This window comes from Ascaphus truei, chromosome 9, assembly GCF_040206685.1.
Source record: "Ascaphus truei isolate aAscTru1 chromosome 9, aAscTru1.hap1, whole genome shotgun sequence".
Taxonomy (NCBI): domain Eukaryota; kingdom Metazoa; phylum Chordata; class Amphibia; order Anura; family Ascaphidae; genus Ascaphus; species Ascaphus truei.
The window spans coordinates 43,245,680-43,266,971 of NC_134491.1; the positions used below are offsets into that span (position 1 = coordinate 43,245,680).

Sequence of the window (21,292 nt, forward strand, 5' to 3'; positions counted from 1 at the left end):
GCTCATGTAGAATTCATCTAGTGGTTATTTCTAGATCGGAATAATTGTCCTCCTTCGCTTGTGTTTTTTGCTTAGAACATCCACCTGGCTGCAGAAGCCCGGTCTGCTCGCACGTACAGAGATGAGCTCGATTCTCTGAGAGAGAGAGCCAGCCGGGTGGATCGCCTGGAGAATGAACTGGCCCGGTGTAAAGAGAAGCTACATGATGTGGATTTTTACAAGGCTCGCATGGATGTACGTTATAATACGAGGCAGCTTAGGGCAGAAGTAATTTGTAGCTTGCTACACTCTGCTTAATGTGCTAGTGGGATGCAAGCAGTAACTATCTGTATCGATTACCATTATTCTCATGCCAACTTGAAAACGAGAGGTAACTCTCGATGTATTACTTCCTGGTAAAACATTTTATAAATAAATTAAAACGTCTTTTTGAAAGTGTAGTTGATGTATGGAACAGCCTCTCTGAAAAGGTAGCAGAGAAAGGATGTTTGCATATTTAAATAGCATATTTTAGGAAATAATTCATTAAATCAGACATCAAATAGGGGTCTAGAAATGTAAATTGCTAATAGAATGAGCACTGTGGATGGCCAAGTAGTCAATATTATTTGTCCATATGCCCATTCATTCTGAATTCATTGTGTGTGTGTGTGTGTCTGTATAGAGCATAGTGAAACATTCCTTTCCATAGAAGATTACATTTCTAGATTCCCCGGGAGGGAGAGTTCAAGGAGACATATGATTTCCTTAACATTACATGCCCAGAACTGCTATCACGTTGCACCGCAGGGTAACCGAGAAACACCCACAGACGCCACGTCCAGCGCGTTACCGTGTGCGCTCCGGCAGTTACAGTATTCCAGGATACTGCAATCTACTAAGTCCTTGGGTCCATATCTAAAGAGCGGTGCTATTTCAGGTGACACTTTCAGGCGCTGGAAGACCCATTATGGCCAGTTACAGAATAGCACCACTTAGCGAATACGGCCCTGACTTCTAAAACACAGAATTGAAACCCAAGTGAGAAAAGAATCCCCTCTCCCCTCCTGCACCCAAGTATACATTACCATCAGTGTCAGATGATGCTGATTAACCGTATACATCCCCATAGATGCTCTTTGGAGCATAGAAAGGTTAATTAACCCCTGCGTTGCTTCCTCAATTCTGCACAGTTAGTGGAAATACTATTCCAAGCATCATAAATGGACCAAAAAGCCTTGCTATTCCAGTTATAATGTCTGTATATCCTGGTGACGAGGCCTGTATTTAGTGTGGCTGCAGTTCTACCCCCTGAGAGCGTCTGTCGTTACCCGCAGGAGCTGAGGGAAGATAATATGATTCTCATGGAGACTAAAATCATGTTGGAGGAACAGCTGACCGCGGCCCGAGCTCGGACCGACAAGCTGCACGACCTGGAGAAGGAAAACCTCCAGCTGAAAGCGAAAATACACGACCTGGAGCTGGTAACGATCCCAGAGGCGGCTGCAAATGTTCACTTTTTTTCTTGGATTATTTTCTCTTTGTTTATTGGATTTTGTTTTATTTACATTTTTTGGGAAAGTTGAAAAATCAATCAAATGGGGAACCCTAAAGGCCGCTTTCCCACGGGGCGTTGGCGTATGATTTCAATGTAAGCTGTCGCCTCTCAGCCAGGCAGAGCACGTGTGCGGCAGAGTGCAGCGATCCTGTATATATGCAGCCTATCTGTTTGTTCCACTTCTAATACATGTCCGTAAAGACGGGAACAATAACAGTGCAATTATGGATGGGACAGCGTAGAAAGGAGCCCCCGCGTGTTAAAATAGCACGGTTACATGACTCCGAATTAATTTCTCTCACCAGTTGGTTGACACACAATCCAGCCAAGGTTCCTGTGCTTTATTACATTTATAAACAGTCATTTGGGCAGCTTGGGAACAATATTCAGTAAGAATGAGTTATTGCACGTCTGCTGAAATCTGTGCTCATTCTGGCAGTTTGTAACCGTTTCCTCCCCCCACGGTAACACGGTAACAGGACCGCTACTCGGACAAGAACAGAATCGAGGAGCTGCTGGAAGACAACATGGTGCTGGAGATAGCGCAGAAGCAGAGCATGAGCGAGTCTTCACAGCTGGGCTGGGAGCTGGAGCAGCTGTCTATGAGCACGGACCTGTCTGATGGTAAGGACCACACCTGTTAGGGCAGGGCGGCCAACTCCAGTCCTCAAGGGCCACCAGCAGGTCCGATTTTAAGGATATCCCGGCTTCAGTACAGGTGGCTCAGGCAACGACTGCATCACCTGTGCTGAAGCAGGGATATCTTTAAAGCCTGTCCTGTTGGTGGCTCTCGAGGCCTCGGTTTGGCCCCCCTGTGCTAGCGGAACAGGTGGGACATTTGGTATTATGAGCTTGATAGACTAGAAGCCAGCCACAGATCTCTGATCCTGCTTTCTAACGTACACATTTGAATATTAACACAAATGTATATGTTGAGGCATGTATTGTTAAAACATATAGATTAATAGCTCTGTATAGTGTTAATAGAAAGTTTTATAGGCAGAGTAGATCTCTGGCCTGCAGAGTATACAATCTGATTGGTGCTTGAGGCTCAGGTCAGATAAAGTGATACACAGAAGGTCACTGGTCACTCCTTGTGCCTATGAAAGGGTGTCTCCAGCCATGTATAATGCTAATTATTATTATTTCCACAGATTATAGTGTCATTAAAAGTACAGAGGATTCGTTACCCTACTAATGACCATACACTCAGGTTTAACCCCTTGGCTGCCAGAAGAAATATTGCAGAGCAAGCTTCCATTTCTCTCTGGCAGTAAATGTGTTAACTTTGCTCAGCACCGAGCACATCCGCACTCTGTATGTCCTGGGCCATTTATACTAAACCGTCAGGGACAGGGTGACAATGCAGGCTGCGTACTGATTCAGCAAATAATCATTCATGGAAATACACCTCCCGATCCATGAACGTTTATCCTGGATGCTCATGGCACAAAAAGCATTTATTGTGCACGGGTCTAAGGCCTCGCTCAGGGTGAAGCTCAGGGCGTTCGCTCTCAGCCTGGCCGCAGCCTTGGGCTGAGTTTATAGTGGAGAGTGGCCGCGCTCTTCAGCGCTGATGCTCACCTCTCGCTTACCAAGCGGCTGCTTTTCATGTTCTTGCCCCTCAGATAGAGTGTGCGCTGGTAATCGGGGCTTGTGGGGCGGAGGCGGGACAGGGATCTGTGTGATGGATATGTATGTATTATACGTATCTATGTATATATATTTATGATATGTATAGGATATATAGACATATCCAAAATATATATATCACTAGCTGATATACCCGGCGTTGCCCGGTATGTAAATCCGTAATGGGTATTATGTATAAATATGGTAACTATAGGATGACTATTTGGTGGAAAGGTTGTATAATAATGTTGAAGAGAAACATGGAAGAAAATGTAATACGATGTTGTTGTTTAAAAATGGTTTATTGTAAACGCACCACAGTACAATGTATATTTTGGTGACATAAATGATGTAAAATGTGAGTTGTGTATCCTGCTAGGGTGTGATCGGGTGTGAGGCGGCGGGTGGGTGTTCAGTACGGGTGGTGAGTGCTGGCTGTGGGTGGGGGTCCCGCTATGGTGTGAGCGGGTGTGAGGCGGCGGGTGTCTGGTGAGTGCTGGCTGTGGGTGGGGGTCCTGTTATGGTGTGAGTGGGTGTGAGGTGGCGGGTGTCTGGTGAGTGCTGGCTGTGGGTGGGGGTCCTGTTATGGTGTGAGTGGGTGTGAGGTGGCGGGTGTCTGGTGAGTGCTGGCTGTGGGTGGGGGTCCTGTTATGGTGTGAGTGGGTGTGAGGTGGCGGGTGTCTGGTGAGTGCTGGCTGTGGGTGGGGGTCCTGTTATGGTGTGAGTGGGTGTGAGGTGGCGGGTGTCTGGTGAGTGCTGGCGGCGGCTGGTCAGTGATGTCGATGCGTAGGGGTGTGAGTGTAGCGGGTGGGTGTGAGGCGGGAGGCGCCGGGTGGGTGGTGAGTGGGTGCGGTAGCTGGTCAGTGATGTCGGTGCATAGGGGCGGGATGCGGCAGGTGTGTGTCGGGTGGGTGAGAGGCGGCGTGTGTCTGTTGAGTGCGGGCGGTGGCGGTGGGGCGCAGGGTTGTGAGGCGGCGGGTTGGAGAAAGGGGGAAACGGGAGGTGGCGTGAGGGGAAGTCCGGGTCGGGGGGTGAGGGGAAGGCGGGGGGGAAGGGGGTGTGAGTGTGTGTGTGTCGATCACTGTGTGTGTGTCTGTCACTGTGTGTGTGTCTGACACTGTGTGTTGGGGGGGCAAAAACGGAGCTGGGGAGGGCATAAACGGAGCTGGGGGGGGAAACAGTGCTGGTTTTTTAATGTATTTGTTGGGTAAGGATCAGTCAGATCAGGGAACAATGGCGACTCTCAGGTCTAAGCGACCGCAAGCACAGAAACACAGATTTGCCTGTAGCTGGAATGTGAGCGAGCTTCAGCAAGCGTGAGCTTTCACTCAGAATGGCACCATAACATATAATGGGTCTCTGAATATATGCTCGGCGCGCATCAGCAAGCACTACGCCACTATAAACTCAGCCTAAGCCGTGTGTATGGATCAGAGACATATTCAGGACAGTACAACCTGGAAGAATACACCTCCACCATACAATGCTTTGCCTATAGAATTTGAAAAAGGAAATGTGTGCCCTCTCGCTCGCTCTTGTTTGCTCTCGCTCGCTCTTGTTTGCTCTCGCTCGCTCTTGTTTGCACTCGCTCGCTCTTGTTTGCTCTCGCTCGCTCTTGTTTGCGCTCGCTCTTGTTTGCTCTCGCTCGCTCTTGTTTGCGCTCGCTCGCTCTTGTTTGCGCTCGCTCGCTCTTGTTTGATCTCGCTCGCTCTTGTTTGCTCTCGCTCGCTCTTGTTTGCGCTCGCTCGCTCTTGTTTGCTCTCTCTCGCTCGCTCTTGTTTGTGCTTGCTCGCTCTTGTTTGCGCTCGCTCTTTCTCTCTTTCAGAAGAAGCAATGTTTTGCAGAGATCTCTGGCAGCAAAGCTGTTAAAGTGTCTCTCCCTTGATGGCGAATGGCCTGACATATTGCTTTCCTCCTTTTTACAGGCGCCAAGAAGTCATTTGTGTTTGAGCTTAATGAGTCTGCGTCCAGCCGAATCCTGAAGCTGGAGAAGGACAATCAGAGCCTACAGAACACCATCCAGGAGCTGCGGGAGACCTCCCTAACCATGGAGGAGTCCAGCCTAAAGGTGCCGGAACTGGAGAAGGAAATCCAGCAGCTCAGTAAGAAGGTGCCTTGCTCCTCCTCATTCCCCAGATGTAACGATGGGACATGGATATTGTGTGGCACCTGACGATGCCCCCAGCTAGAGGGAGAGGGGCATCGATGGTGTTCGGGATAGAGGCAGATTACTCGCGTAAATGAAAATGGTGATCTGCTGTTATCTCAGAATGGATCTGTTCCAATAACTGCCGGTCCCTGCTTTAAGGATTCCCTTTGATTGGATCCCCTATACTGTTACATTGCGGCAGAGAAGCTGGTGCTGCCCTCTGGGTGTAATCTGCTGCATGTCAGAGCGATAATATTTGTATTTTCTGATCTTGTTTCATCCTATCCGCTGTTCACACTTCCGACCCCATGAGAAGGTTGCAGTTAGCATTTGCCATTAGTACGTGAACGCGCGTCTCTAGGCCGCTGTCAGACTTTGCTGCTCCGTAAACCACAGACGATTGAAAGGCCTTTAGAACAATGCTCTACCTATTTGCTGGTCTTTGTGGTCTGGTAACTGCACCATTTTTTTTAACTAACTTGATGTATCTTCTTGTGTATAAAGATACATAGTTCAAAGTTGTGTAAGAAAAGCTGAAGCAACGCAGGAGTAAACCTTTGCTAAATCCTCTGATATGATTTAATAATGTTTCCTTTTTTTTTTCTTCCGAAGATTGAAAACTTGTACGTGCAGATTGAAAAGGAGCGACAGAGTAGCCAGGACCTGGGAAGTCTCAGTGAAGATCTTCTAAAAGAGAGAGAGCAGCTCACGCGAGTTCTGGAGAGTGTCAAATCTGATAAGGACAGACAGGTGACTTCAAACGTTCAATAACTCCAATTGATAGAACAATTATGGCAACTATGTAACCATTGCATCAACTCTTTGTTCAATGCAGGTTAAAGAGTTGGAACACGAAATTAAACACCTCAATCAGGCAATGTCAGCCCTGCGGCAGAGGTCTCAGGTGAGCGCGGAGGCCAGAGTGAAGGACATAGAGATGGAAAATAAAATTCTTCACGAGACCATCACGGACACGAGCAGCAAGCTGAATGTGATGGAGCACGAGAAGAAGCAACTGGAGAGAGCTTTCGAGCAGGTCAAGGACAAAGTGGAGAGAGTGGAGGAGATGGAGAAAGAGGTCCACCGGCTGGAGAAGCAGAACGAGATGCTGACCAAGAAAGTGGCCTCGGTGAAGATCGTAGAGGAGAAGGTGGAGGCTCTGGAGAAGGAAAATGGGAAGTTAGATGGGGACAACAGGATGCTAAAGAAATCCCTGGACACCTTGCAGAACATTTCAATTAGGTTGGAGGTGCTAGAGAGTGAAAACAAGCAGCTGGATGAGGAGAACTTGGATCTCAGAAGAGCAGTAGAAGCCATGAGGTTCTCAAGCACAAAGATGGCACAGATCGAGATGGAGAACAGTGAACTGCTGAAGGAGAAAGAGGAACTGAAAAAAAATGTAGAGATATTGAAATTATTGGGGAAGAAGTCTGAGCGCCTGGAAGTGAGCTACCAAGGTTTGAACGATGAGAACTGGAAGCTGCAACAGATGCTGGAGAACGGGAGCAAAAAGATTCATGAGCTAGAGACAGAGCTGCAGGAGACCGAGCAGGAGAATAAGGAGCTGCAGAGAAACTTGGGGGAGCTGAAACTTTCCAACAAGAAGATGGAGAGATTGGAGCAAGAGAAGAAAGTGATGGAGCAGGAGGTGTCCCAGCTGGAGAAAGATAAGAAAACATTAGAGAAGGAGTCAAAGAGACTGTGGCAGCAAGTGGAGCTGAAGGACGCCATCCTGGATGACAACACGGTGAAGCTGGCCGACTTAGACAAGGAAAACCGAACACTAGAGAAGGAGTTATCCAAGCTAAGAAACTCGTCCACTAAAACACGAGAGTTGGAGAAGGAGAACAAGGACCTGCTTCAGCAGCTAACTATTGATAAGAGAACACTAGCGACATTAAGAGAGGTACGGCATAAGGCTAAGGCCCCGCTCCCAGAGTCAGCGCACCCGCACTGCAGACAGGCGATGCGCTGACATACACAGACCGCGATATGCGGTCTGTAGGGAGCGGGAGCGGGAGGTGGGCGGGAGTGGGAGGTTTGACAGGGAGGGGGGGCGTATATTGAGCGGAGGGACCCGCTACTCTCCCCCCCCCCTCCCTCCACGGACTCGGGCTGGAGCTGCTGAGGGTAAGTATTAAACACACACGCAGGCACTCATATACACACACACAGGCAGGCACTCACGCAGTCATACACACACACACACTCATACACACACACGCGCGCACACACAGGCAGGCACTCACGCACTCAGGCACACACATACACACACACAGACAGGCACGCACGCACTCAGACACACACACAGACAGGCACTCACGCTTTCACTCCACACTCCTCCCCGCTCCCCGAAGCCTCTCCTCCTCCCGAAGCCTCCCCTCCCCATTGGCTCACAGCCACACCATGTGACGCGTCAACGCTAGACATCACCATTTTCTTGTGTCCCCTAGCGGCTGACGCGCCACAGCGTGTAGTGCTCTGTGCCGCCAGGGGGGACCGGCTCGCGAGGATTCCCCTGCTGGTGGGGAACTCGCGACATGGCCGCCCGCGCCAACGAGCGCAGCGGGACCGAGGCCTTAGGGGTGGGGTATTTTCTGGATTGTACGATATTTACATTTGTAGCATGTTTGCCTAATAAATCAGAGCCTGCTTGATGGCGGTTCCGTCTGTGCTACCGCCCCGAGTCCCGCACTTTCAGAGGCCTCGCGCTCTTCCCCACAGCAGTTAAACTGATTGCCGGGGGAGAGCGCGGTGCCTTTGTGTCTCTTACCTTCCACCCGGCACCGCCTCCTCTCTGCGGCATCACGTTGCCATGACCACGTGACTCTGTGACATCACTGAGAGGCGGCGAGGCCCCGCTCTGATCCCAGACACCGCGCTCTATTGCGTGTACGTGTTCGTTGCGCCAGATTATTTTTGCATGCTGGGTTTGCACGACAGATGGAACGTAATCATGTATATGCTGCGCTTCCAATCCTTGTTTTATTGAAGTCCCTCTCCTCCCCCCCGCCCCCTTCCCTCCTTCCCTCTCCTTCCTCCCCCCTTCTCCTCCCCCCCCCCACATGTTCACACAGCGTTGTCACTATATTGTGATAATTTTTTTGTCTTTGTATCCGTTTGGTAACTCAACGTTTCCCTGTAGGATCTGGTCCTAGAAAAGTTAAAAACTCAACAAATGTCAAGTGAGCTGGACAAGCTGAGCCTCGAACTGGAGAAAATTGGTTTAAATAAAGAGCTGATGCTGCAGGATGAGAACAGCAATGCTGAGAAGTAAGAACATTGTGGGATGGTATAACTATATACGAACACTATAAAGGTTTTACGTAGGAGGGACGGGTCCTAAGATCAACTCGTTCGCTGCCTCTAGCCCGTCTAGCAGTGAAGGAGTTAAGTACGGATTCATCTTTTTATTTCGGCTGTCCCTCCGCCCCTTGGCTTCCCAGGTCACCTGTGTCACTCTGCTCGGAATTGGGGCATAGATTAAAGGCATTTAATTTCTTATTGCAGTGGTAGTAAATTGGAGACCCAGCCTTGTGTCAAGAGAAAAGTAAGTGACAGATGTTCATATTCCTGTCTTCAATATAATATTTGAAGCTGTTTGTATAATATCCTGGGGATACAGTTACAAATACAGTTACATGTAACACTTGTGCACACAGGCGGAGCGCTGTGTCACACTCACAAAGCGTACGCGCAAATCTGCTAAACGGAGATTTTATAGTCTGTAGTGTAATTAAAAAAGGCTTAAACTACAACATATGACTTTACTGCATAGATTGTAAGCGGTGCGCACAAGGACGCGAGTTAATGACACACAAGTCTGGGGCTGAGTTTCTAAAGTCACTGATCCAGAAGTGGTTCTTTTGGACTTTTTGTTCCAGTGGCTGGGTCCCGAAACCTCATGTTCTGTTTGTGTTGGATTCCTTGCTCGGTCTGCCATCTCTTAGCGGTTGGCATTTCATAATCAACGAAGCATTTAAACGGTCTTCATAAAAGCATCAGAAAGTACATAATGGATTAATACCTTTGCATTAGTTATTTGTTTGTCTTTTTGCAGTGCACGATGGGATATATGTGAAGACAAATGGTTATTATAAACATTCTCTGATGTATCCAAGGTTGTAAAAGGTGCTATGAAAATTAGCGTCTGGTGCCAATAATTTTAAGCTGTATTAAGTCGTTTAAATCACTGTTTGTTGATCTTGGATTTTGTGTACGGATCCGCTAAAAAATGAACTTTACTTACAACCTGTTTGTACGTATATATTATATATATATATATATATATATATATATATATATATATATATATAATATAATATAATATAATCTCCTCATCATTGTCTTTAGCTCATTTCAGTAATCTGCTAGATGAACTCCTCTGATTTTCCCGGTACTGGGGGTGTAAACCTTCCTTCTCCGACCACCAAATTTCCTAATTTCATCCTAATATCTTACTTTTGGTCATCTTGGTCTTCTGGTATTCCTTCTAATTCAGTCTAGTACTATCTATGTTCAACAATGGTTATTCTTGGAATATGACGAATATCGCCATTAAAATATATTTATGCTTGTGATGTGGTTCCAGACCTTGTGATGTGGTCCCATTCATTCTTTTCCCTGTCTTTTGGGGTAATAATATTCTGCATGCATCTCTCCATGCTGCTTTGGGTAATAATACCCTGCATGCATCTCTCCATGCTGCTTTGGGTAATAATACCCTGCATGCATCTCTCCATACTGCTTTGGGTAATAATACCCTGCATGCATCTCTCCATACTGCTTTGGGTAATAATACCCTGCATGCATCTCTCCATACTGCTTTGGGTAATAATACCCTGCATGCATCTCTCCATACTGCTTTGGGTAATAATACCCTGCATGCATCTCTCCATACTGCTTTGGGTAATAATACCCTGCATACATCTCTCCATACTGCTTTGGGTAATAATACCCTGCATGCATCTCTCCATACTGCTTTGGGTAATAATACCCGGCATGCATCTCTCCATACTGTTCTGGGTAATAATACCCGGCATGCATCTCTCCATACTGCTTTGGGTAATAATACCCTGCATGCATCTCTCCATACTGTTCTGGGTAATAATACCCTGCATGCATCTCTCCATACTGCTCTGGGTAATAATACCCGGCATGCATCTCTCCATACTGCTTTGGGTAATAATACCCTGCACGTGAAGACTACCCATGTCCTATTGAGGCACAGTTGAAGGTTCCCGTGAAAGACGCTAATTTCTTGTAGAAGTCTTGAATCCTCTTCCTGATAAGTGCACAATCTTTTATTGTTTGCGTTGCTGATTTTCTTTAATCGTGTCACTGCTTTGTATTCTTTAAACTTTGATCTTCGATCATTACCTTCACCATATTGCAGTTCCATGTTCTTATATTCTCCGTTATAGTCTCGAGGATCATCTGGGAATTGCTTTTCTTATTTCTTCAATAACTCCTTTGTCTGATCTGCTATATTCTTATCCAGCTTTCTCTGCTATAATATTCATACGTTCTTGATCATTATTAAAATGTCCCTGTGTGTCCCGAGCCCGCGGAAGTGGGATTCCCGTTCTTGTTGGAATTCTCTGCTGTTATTTTTGAGGTTCTGATTGTTTCATCTTCTCTTAACTCCTTTTTTTAATTCTTTCTATGTAATTTGAATCTTGTCACAATGGTTAAGCACTGTGCAGTGTTTCTTGTTGGCTGGGATGTAGTCTATTCTATCGGCTTCGTTCTATGTCCCCAGTGCCCAGGACATACTTGAAAACGAGAGGTAACTCTCAATTTATTACTTCCTGGTAAAATATTTTATAAATAAATAATAAATAAATGTCAATTTTCTCTTTGGATTCTTCTTAAATAATGGGTTGAAGATCTAGAAGTTTTCACATTCTGCAAAATTGACCAAACTCTTCATGTTCATTGCTGTGGCCGGTACATATTTGAAGCTTTGTATCACTTTGTCTATTGAATGATGATTCTGGATGTCCTCTCCAATGAACTTTCATGCTTCAACTATCTTGTTTTCCCCCCATATTTTGTTAATAGTAAAGCCTTTTCCGCAGATTCTTCCACTTCCTGTACGTCTGTAATATATAAGGGGTCTGCTTTCTGAGCCAATCTTCATCCTTTCTTCTTCCTTAAGGCCTACAATATTCCGTTTCATCTCGTCGGGTTCGTCTTCCAGTTCTTGCAGTGCTGTTCCATGGAGAAAGTCCAGCAGGTGTAGGCAGGAAGGTTGAGGTTTGAAGGATATCTGGTGTTTAACATACAGAGATTCTTGGCACTCTGTGCCTTCTTCCCGAATGCTGTCACGCCCAGGGACAGTCCAGCGGGACAATCCAGCTATGAAGAACTATGATGTTAGTCCGTTAAACGGTATCATCACCTACATCAGACCTGCATTTCTCTAGGACCAATGCAGCTGCTAGAACTTTGAACTACTGTATTATAACAAATGGCCTTACAGAAGTATGCATGACCTGTGCTTGCCGACAAAACACAAGCTGTACTTTTGCAGCACTCTGAAGCACCTTAGGCCGTGATTGTACCCAAAAACGCGCGCGGTGTAGCGCCAAGACAAGTTGCATGAATCCAATGAAACTGTTCGTACCGCTGGCGACGGTCGTGGCGCGTCGTACTGCGAGGTGGACGGCTGGGGAAGAGACTAACAAACTTGTTTTTTTTCTCTTGCGAAGGCCGTGTCACATGAGCGGTTCTGCCAATGAGGGCGGAACCACTCACAGCCACGCCTCCAAACCTCCTCTGCCCTCCCTCCCCGGTATAATCAGGATGCTGCTCGGCGGCAGCGCTGGGTGACGTCACAGAAGCGCGCCGCCGCCGCCCAGCACCACGCGGTATAATCAAGGCCTTAAATCGGAAAGCTGTCCCCTAACCCAGGGGTGCTCAACTCCTGTCCTCCAGATCCCACCCAACCCCCAAACAGGACAGGTTTTAAGATGGGGCCCATGTGGCACCCTAGAGATTTTAATGAAGTGTATATTTCCTTCAGTACAAGTGATAGGATTTAGACGTGTGTATAATTTGATGGTTTCTGGATTTTTAGGGAAATTACATTCTATCCCATGCCCAAAGCGGCGGATACAACACACGGCAGGGAGGAGGGGGTTCGGACAATGACACATTGTCAGTAAATTTGAGAACATTCCTAAGTGTTTTTCTTTTTATATAAACACAGAAAATACAAAGTTCTCGAGAGCAGAATAGAATCAACACTAAAGACCACGCTCGCTGTCAAGGAGAGCAAGATTCTGGCGCTGGAGACCCAAATGGAGGAAGCTCACAGTGTCAATCAGCAGCTGCAGAACGAGCTGAATTTGGTAAGCATTCGCGGCTTGTTTGTGTTACATTTAGTAGTGTGTATACCACACCCTGGAGCTGCCAGCGCGGCCTGCAACATATTGCTAGCCTTTCTGGCAACAAGCAAAGCCGTTTGGGCCTGGGGTGGAGGGCGGGTGGGGGGGGGGGGTTGAAGGGTTTCAGCTGTCTGTTGGGAAAATGCTCTTTTTATAACTGAGTAACAGAAGAGTCGGCCAATGCGGGTGCCAGCCTTTTACTCAGTGATTTTCCAGCGGTGAAGCAGCAATCTTGAAGTGGTCCACGATGTGTGGTCTGTCATTGTATTGTATGTCTGGGTCTGTCATTGTATTGTATGTCTGGGTCTGTCATTGTATTGTATGTCTGGTCTGTCATTGTATTGTATGTCTGGTCTGTCATTGTATTGTATGTCTGGTCTGTCATTGTATTGTATGTCTGGTCTGTCATTGTATTGTATGTCTGGTCTATCATTGTATTGTATGTCTGGTCTGTCATTGTATTGTATGTCTGGTCTGTCATTGTATTGTATGTCTGGTCTGTCATTGTATTGTATGTCTGGTCTGTCATTGTATTGTATGTCTGGTCTGTCATTGTATTGTATGTCTGGTCTGTCATTTTATTGTATGTGGGGGTCTGTCATTGTATTGTATGTCTGGTCTGTCATTGTATTGTATGTCTGGTCTGTCATTGTATTGTATGTCTGGTCTGTCATTGTATTGTATGTCTGGTCTGTCATTGTATTGTATGTCTGGTCTGTCATTGTATTGTATGTCTGGTCTGTCATTGTATTGTATGTCTGGTCTGTCATTGTATTGTATGTCTGGTCTGTCATTGTACTGTATGTCTGGTCTGTCATTGTATTGTATGTCTGGTCTGTATTGTATTGTATGTCTGGTCTGTATTGTATTGTATGTCTGGTCTGTCATTGTATTGTATGTCTGGGTCTGTCATTGTATTGTATGTCTGGTCTGTATTGTATTGTATGTCTGGTCTGTATTGTATTGTATGTCTGGTCTGTCATTGTATTGTATGTCTGGTCTGTCATTGTATTGTATGTCTGGTCTGTCATTGTATTGTATGTGTGGGTCTGTCATTGTATTGTATGTCTGGTCTGTCATTGTATTGTATGTCTGGTCTGTCATTGTATTGTATGTCTGGTCTGTCATTGTATTGTATGTCTGGTCTGTCATTGTATTGTATGTCTGGTCTGTCATTGTATTGTATGTCTGGTCTGTCATTGTATTGTATGTCTGGTCTGTCATTGTATTGTATGTCTGGGTCTGTCATTGTATTGTATGTCTGGTCTGTCATTGTATTGTATGTCTGGTCTGTCATTGTATTGTATGTCTGGTCTGTCATTGTATTGTATGTCTGGTCTGTCATTGTATTGTATGTCTGGTCTGTCATTGTATTGTATGTCTGGTCTGTCATTGTATTGTATGTCTGGTCTGTCATTGTATTGTATGTCTGGTCTGTCATTGTATTGTATGTCTGGTCTGTCATTGTATTGTATGTCTGGTCTGTCATTGTATTGTATGTCTGGTCTGTCATTGTATTGTATGTCTGGTCTGTCATTGTATTGTATGTCTGGGTCTGTCATTGTATTGTATGTCTGGGTCTGTCATTGTATTGTATGTCTGGGTCTGTCATTGTATTGTATGTCTGGTCTGTCATTGTATTGTATGTCTGGTCTGTCATTGTATTGTATGTCTGGTCTGTCATTGTATTGTATGTCTGGTCTGTCATTGTATTGTATGTCTAGTCTGTCATTGTATTGTATGTCTGGGTCTGTCATTGTATTGTATGTCTGGGTCTGTCATTGTATTGTATGTCTGGGTCTGTCATTGTATTGTATGTCTGGTCTGTCATTGTATTGTATGTCTGGTCTGTCATTGTATTGTATGTCTGGTCTGTCATTGTATTGTATGTCTGGGTCTGTCATTGTATTGTATGTCTGGTCTGTCATTGTATTGTATGTCTGGTCTGTCATTGTATTGTATGTCTGGTCTGTCATTGTATTGTATGTCTGGTCTGTCATTGTATTGTATGTCTGGTCTGTCATTGTATTGTATGTCTGGTCTGTATTTGTATTGTATGTCTGGGTCTGTCATTGTATTGTATGTCTGGGTCTGTCATTGTATTGTATGTCTGGTCTGTCATTGTATTGTATGTCTGGTCTGTCATTGTATGTCTGGTCTGTCATTGTATTGTATGTCTGGTCTGTCATTGTATTGTATGTCTGGTCTGTATTGTATTGTATGTCTGGTCTGTATTGTATTGTATGTCTGGTCTGTCATTGTATTGTATGTCTGGTCTGTCATTGTATTGTATGTCTGGTCTGTCATTGTATTGTATGTCTGGTCTGTCATTGTATTGTATGTCTGGTCTGTCATTGTATTGTATGTCTGGTCTGTATTGTATTGTATGTCTGGTCTGTCATTGTATTGTATGTCTGGTCTGTCATTGTATTGTATGTCTGGTCTGTATTGTATTGTATGTCTGGTCTGTCATTGTATTGTATGTCTGGTCTGTCATTGTATTGTATGTCTGGGTCTGTCATTGTATTGTATGTCTGGGTCTGTCATTGTATTGTATGTCTGGGTCTGTCATTGTATTGTATGTCTGGGTCTGTCATTGTATTGTATGTCTGGGTCTGTCATTGTATTGTATGTCTGGGTCTGTCATTGTATTGTATGTCTGGTCTGTCATTGTATTGTATGTCTGGTCTGTCATTGTATTGTATGTCTGGGTCTGTCATTGTATTGTATGTCTGGTCTGTCATTGTACTGTATGTCTGGTCTGTCATTGTATTGTATGTCTGGTCTGTATTGTATTGTATGTCTGGTCTGTATTGTATTGTATGTCTGGTCTGTCATTGTATTGTATGTCTGGGTCTGTCATTGTATTGTATGTCTGGTCTGTATTGTATTGTATGTCTGGTCTGTATTGTATTGTATGTCTGGTCTGTCATTGTATTGTATGTCTGGTCTGTCATTGTATTGTATGTCTGGTCTGTATTGTATTGTATGTCTGGTCTGTCATTGTATTGTATGTCTGGGTCTGTCATTGTATTGTATGTCTGGTCTGTATTGTATTGTATGTCTGGTCTGTCATTGTATTGTATGTCTGGTCTGTCATTGTATTGTATGTCTGGGTCTGTCATTTGTCAGTGAATATTTGGTACAGAATTTAAAAAATACAATCTGATTGATTTTTCCCAAAAATGCATCGGTGTTTAATGTCTTCTGTATAATGTCCCCTGTATAATGTCCCCTGTATAATGTCTCCTGTATAATGTCTCCTATGCCCTCTGAGGAAATAGTTATATCACCAACCTTATGTTGCAGAATGATAGAGCGGCCGGTCTGAAGGAAAATAAAGTCGGGGAATTCTGATTAAATAAACATACAGAACAAATGTTGTTCGATATTTCAGATGAAGAAAGACTTGGGCGTTTACGCCCACAACCTGGAGGAATCCCATCAGAATTCCTTCAAACACCCCAGGGAGAAGCACGAGTGTGACATCCAGATGAAGGAGAAGATGGGAAGTGAGCAGAGAGAGGCCGCGCTGGAGCAGCTGAAGGCGAAGGACCGAGCGATCGAGCTGGAGAGGAATGTAAGCTCATCTGATTATCAGCGCTGGGACGGGTCTGCTAAGCAGCGCTTAGTAATGGTAGGCCCTCGTGTCCGTGAGCTCCGTGTCTTTGACCTCTCCGGCTTTCATGTTCTGCACTCAGAGTTTCACAACTATTTGTTTTACTTCCATGCAATGTCCGTGGCAGTGACGCCCGTGGGACGGGCACTTTGTTTGCACCACGGGCACCCCTGGCGGTGAAGTTTTAAATCCCACAACAATGGTCAGTAACGAGTAAATTGTCCCTCCGCGTCCGCATGGAAAACTCGGACTGAGACGGCTTTTTGGCTGTTTAGTAATTTATCACTTTGTGCACAAATTATAAAGTAAACAAACGTTGCCCCCACTTTTCATTTGTACAAACGTGGAGTTGGGGCTGTGGATGAAACACAATGTGGCAGCGAGTCTTTCTTCATTGCTATATTCCACTTTTCAGGACCAGCTTGTTTCACAGCACACAATGGATGTGTGACAAATATAATGTTATTTTCAGGAGCGCTCTGGGGCCGTGTGTCTTAATGCAGCGAGTGTGTCTTAATGCAGCGAGTGTATGTTAATGCAGCGAGTGTGCCTTAATGCAGCGAGTGTGTGTTAATGCAGTGAGTGTGTGTTAATGCAGCGAGTGTGCCTTAATGCAGCGAGTGTGTGTTAATGCAGTGAGTGTGCCTTAATGCAGCGAGTGTGTGTCAATGCAGCGAGTGTGCCTTAATGTAGCGAGTGTGTGTTAATGCAGTGAGTGTGTCTTAATGCAGCGAGTGTGCCTTTATGCAGCGAGTGTGCCTTAATGCAGCGAGTGTGCCTTAATGCAGCGAGTGTGCCTTAATGCAGCGAGTGTGCCTTAATGCAGCGAGTGTGCCTTAATGCAGCGAGTGTGCCTTAATGCAGCGAGTGTGCCTTAATGCAGCGAGTGCGCGTTAATGCAGCGAGTGCGTGTTAATGCAGCTGTGCCTTAATGCAGCGAGTGTGCCTTAATGCAGCATGTGTGCCGTAATGCAGCGAGTGCGCGTTAATGCAGCGAGTGCGCCTTAATGCAGCGTGTGTGTGTTAATGCAGTGAGTGTGTGTTAATGCAGCGAGTGTGCCTTAATGCAGCGAGTGTGTGTTAATGCAGCGAGTGCGCCTTAATGCAGTGAGTGTGTCTTAATGCAGCGAGTGCGCCTAAATGCCGCGAGTGTGTCTTAATGCAGCGAGTGCGCCTTAATGCAGCGAGTGCGCCTTAATGCAGCGAGTGTGCCTTAATGCAGCGAGTGTGCCTTAATGCAGTGAGTGTGCCTTAATGCAGCGAGTGCGTGTTAATGCAGCGAGTGCGTGTTAAAGCAGCTGTGCCTTAATGCAGCGAGTGTGCCCTAATGCAGCGAGTGTGCCTTAATGCAGCGTGTGTGCGTGTTAATGCAGCGAGTGCGTGTTAATGCAGCGAGTGCGCGTTAATGCAGCGAGTGCGCGTTAATGCAGCGAGTACGCCTTAATGCAGCGAGTGCGCGTTAATGCAGCGAGTACGCCTTAATGCAGCGAGTGCGTGTTAATGCAGCTGTGCCTTAATGCAGCGAGTGTGCCCTAATGCAGCGAGTGTGCCCTAATGCAGCGAGTGTGCCTTAACGCAGCGAGTGTGCCTTAACGCAGCGAGTGTGCCTTAACGCAGCGAGTGTGTCTTAATGCAGTGAGTGTGTCTCACTATTGAAATGACTCACTTTGCTCGTGTGAGTGTGTGAGTGTGTGAGTAACGGGATAAGTCAGAGTAGATCAAAAGTATCTGTTCCTAATGAAATCCATCAGTGCTTGTCCTGTTTGCTCTTGTGTGTCACTGTGTATCTGTCATGTGTGTGACAGCTGTGCGTGATTTGGTTTCACTTTCTGGTTAGAACGCGGCGCTGCACGCGGAGAAGCAGCTGCTCAGAGAGCAACTCCGGCACCTGGACTCCCAGAATCACTCACTCAACAATCAGATTGGGACGCTGCAGAAACAGACAACGTTCCTGCAGGAGCATAACACAGCCCTGCAGACACAGACGGCCAGCCTACAGGTGAGGGCAGTATATATGTCACCTATAGCTCATCTATCTTTAGGGGTGTGTGTATATACACAAACATACACACATTTTTATATTTTTGTATAAAAGTCTGGTCAAGCCCAGATTCACTAAATGGTGCCAAAATATGAGACGATGTGCAATAATTAAAACTAAACGATAACATACAGCAGGGTGCGCCCCCCCCCCCCCTGTGCAACAGCCCCAGCGCTCGCGTCCCCCCCTTCTCTGCAACACAGCGTCAAATGACGCTGTGTCATGTGACGTCACGTGACCCCGCAGCCTCATTTGCCACATGTTACCATGGCAACGCATCCAGAAGACTACAGAACCCAGTAAGTTGAGGTTACAGAGGCCTCACGCGGCCCCCCGGCTTTTAACTTAATTGCCCCGGGGAAGCGCGCAGGACCTCTGCGATCGCCGCTCCCCCAGTTTGCGCACCCCCCCCCCCCAGTTTGCGCACCCCTGACATACAGTGAAGGACTGCCCATGCTTTAGAGAAGTATACAACGTGACCGCACCCGAAATGTTGGCTGTTTGTTGTGTCCTGTAATAAAGGGTTTGTTTTCCTGTTTGGCGTGCGCGCTAACCTCTCGCGTACCTCCGGTCGGACATATCGCAGGTTGAGAACTCTGCCGCTGGCTCCCAGAGCATTTCCTTGAAGTCCCAAATCGCTCAGCTCCAGAACCAGCTTTCTGCCCTGGAGAGCGAGAATGAGAACGCCCTGCGGCAGAAGGAGGAGGTGCAGGCAACGCACGAATCCCTGTCCCGGGACCACGCACACCTGGCGTCTCTGCACGAGCGTCAGTCGGCGGAGTACGAGGGACTGATCAGCCAGCACAGCGCCCTGAAAACCCAGCACAAGGGCCTGGAGCAGGGGTACAGGAGTCTGCAGGAGGGGTGAGGAGTCTATAAGAACTTAACCCATTCCGTGCTGAAGAGGTGGAAATACTACTGTAGTACTTTCTTATTCGTGTTTTGAATGCATATGTATGTATATCTCTATTTATATAGTGCCCGCAGTGTACTCAGCGCTGTAAAAAATAAACAGTTCAGTTTAGGGAATTATAAGAAGTGCAACAGACAATAGGAAAGTAAATCCCTGCCACGGAGAGCTTACAATCTAATTTGTGGGTTTCAGTGCAGCCTCAAGCACTTTATCTGTCATCTTGGGCAAGCTACAGAGGCCCATGTTTACTAAGCAGAGTTTACTACTCTTATCCCTGACTGCGTTTTAACTGTCCTAGACGCTAACTGCAAAATGTCTTGGAAAGAAGTTTGTTTTTCCACCTTCTGACCCAAACGCGCCCCGCTTGAGATGGGTATTAACAGCACCGTATGGGGTGTCTGCTCTAAATAGGAACGTACAGCAAGGAAGGGGGGGGGGGGGTATGCGCAGTACCTGGGGATCATTGGGGGGGGGGGGGGGGGCCTTTACCCAGCAGCGGGGAGACACGGGCTGAAGATGAGGGATATATTTATAAATGAGGGAGAGAGTGTATGCGTAATTCTGATGTAGTCTCATGTAAGGCAGAGACTAACCCTACGTGTGTGTGTCTCTCGGTAAGATATGGAATAGATACAGTTTTGGAAGCCTGGAAATCTAGACGAGTTCTCCTTATCCCTGCAGGAGCTTCACGTTCAGATCCACCAAATGGGGTGTTAAATGGACCTTGAACCCCTTTAGTATGTTTGGGCTTTTTCACTGTGGTGGTGTGCTGGTGTTTCATTGGTTCTGATTAACAGATGAGAGTATACGGTGTCTCGTTTCCTCAGCGTGACCGCAGCTTGTATGGCTGACCTGCTGACCCGCTGACCCTGCCGTGTGCTGCAGATTGATTGCTGCATGAAAGATTTTGCCCTAATGAGTGTTGCTCATTAAGTCTCATTTTTCTCACTTGTCCTCGAGCAGGTTGTCAAGTGCAGCGAGAGACGCGGGGTCTGTGATAGGACAGGTGTGGGGGGGAGGGATGTGTTCTGACGGAAAGCCACATCGTGAACATCTGATCATTTTCTATATTCTCATGTTTTGTGTCAAATTTACTTGCTACAAGTTTTTAGATCAGATCATATTTTGTGAATTTAAAGCAGCAGATCAAGCAGTATCGTGTGTGTGTGTGTGTGTGTGTGTTTTTTAAAGACATTTTTAATGTTTCTAATGTACTGTAGGAAGCATTTCCAAAGTGACAGCCCCCTTCCCCTTCTGATAGGCTCTGGCTCTTGAGCCCCGCCCTCTCTCTAGCAGTGTACCAATTGTGTCTAGTAACTGCCCAGTCAATCATATTCCAAGACTACATTGCCCACAATGCTGTGCAAGAACTGAATTAAAATAACCCTGAGCAAGAGATCGATTACAGGAGAGCGGATCCATCTGCAGCTTAGCGAATCACTTGTCAGTGCGCAGATTGTATAGATGCACATATTGAATGGGAAAAAAATATGTATTTTTTTAAAAATGGCAGCTTGAACTGCAGCTTTAAAACACAAAACATGTGGGCTATTAACCCTTTAGCTGCCTGATTACATTGCTCAGATGTGTAGTGAAATAACAGCTCTCATAACACTACACAATTACAAGCAATTAAATGAAAAATATAAAATTATTGTGGTTTTTTTTCCTGTAGCTACAACAACTTAATGAAGCACAAAACGGAGCTGGAAGAATTAGACAATGTTTTAAAAACGGAGCGGGAAGTTTTGCAGCAAGAAAAGCGGAAAAATGTCATTGCCACGAGCGAAAATCAGAAACTTAAAGAAGAATTGGACAGGTGAGATTTCTCCTCGGTGGGCGGCATTTACCGGGGATTCCCTGCTGCTTGTCCCCATTATATGGTTACATGGATTAAAGGATTAGTAGCGCGCGCGGATTTTTAGTTGGCTGACGTGAGTCAGCCTTTCTATAGAAGGGCCGCGCGCGCACACAGCAGGGAGAGGGGAGCCGACAGACAGCGGCGAAGAT

General features: G+C 46.2%; 1 protein-coding gene across 4 annotated transcripts in view; it reads left to right on the forward strand.

The window, feature by feature from the left end:
* Positions 1-21,292, forward strand: part of CCDC88C (coiled-coil domain containing 88C) — a 110,547-nt gene that overhangs the window by 71,522 nt on the left and 17,733 nt on the right. For all 4 annotated transcript variants that reach the window (XR_012803884.1, XM_075614543.1, XM_075614544.1 and 1 more), the window contains 12 exons: positions 76-234; positions 1,317-1,463; positions 2,017-2,161; positions 5,095-5,279; positions 5,931-6,068; positions 6,154-7,224; positions 8,464-8,591; positions 12,532-12,673; positions 16,107-16,289; positions 18,166-18,327; positions 18,956-19,233; positions 20,958-21,101. Coding sequence is in view for 3 of the 4 variants with exons in the window: in XM_075614543.1 (XP_075470658.1) it covers positions 76-234; positions 1,317-1,463; positions 2,017-2,161; positions 5,095-5,279; positions 5,931-6,068; positions 6,154-7,224; positions 8,464-8,591; positions 12,532-12,673; positions 16,107-16,289; positions 18,166-18,327; positions 18,956-19,233; positions 20,958-21,101 (2,882 nt within the window). In the remaining variant the exon portion in view is untranslated. The remainder of the gene's footprint in view (positions 1-75; positions 235-1,316; positions 1,464-2,016; positions 2,162-5,094; positions 5,280-5,930; positions 6,069-6,153; positions 7,225-8,463; positions 8,592-12,531; positions 12,674-16,106; positions 16,290-18,165; positions 18,328-18,955; positions 19,234-20,957; positions 21,102-21,292) is intronic.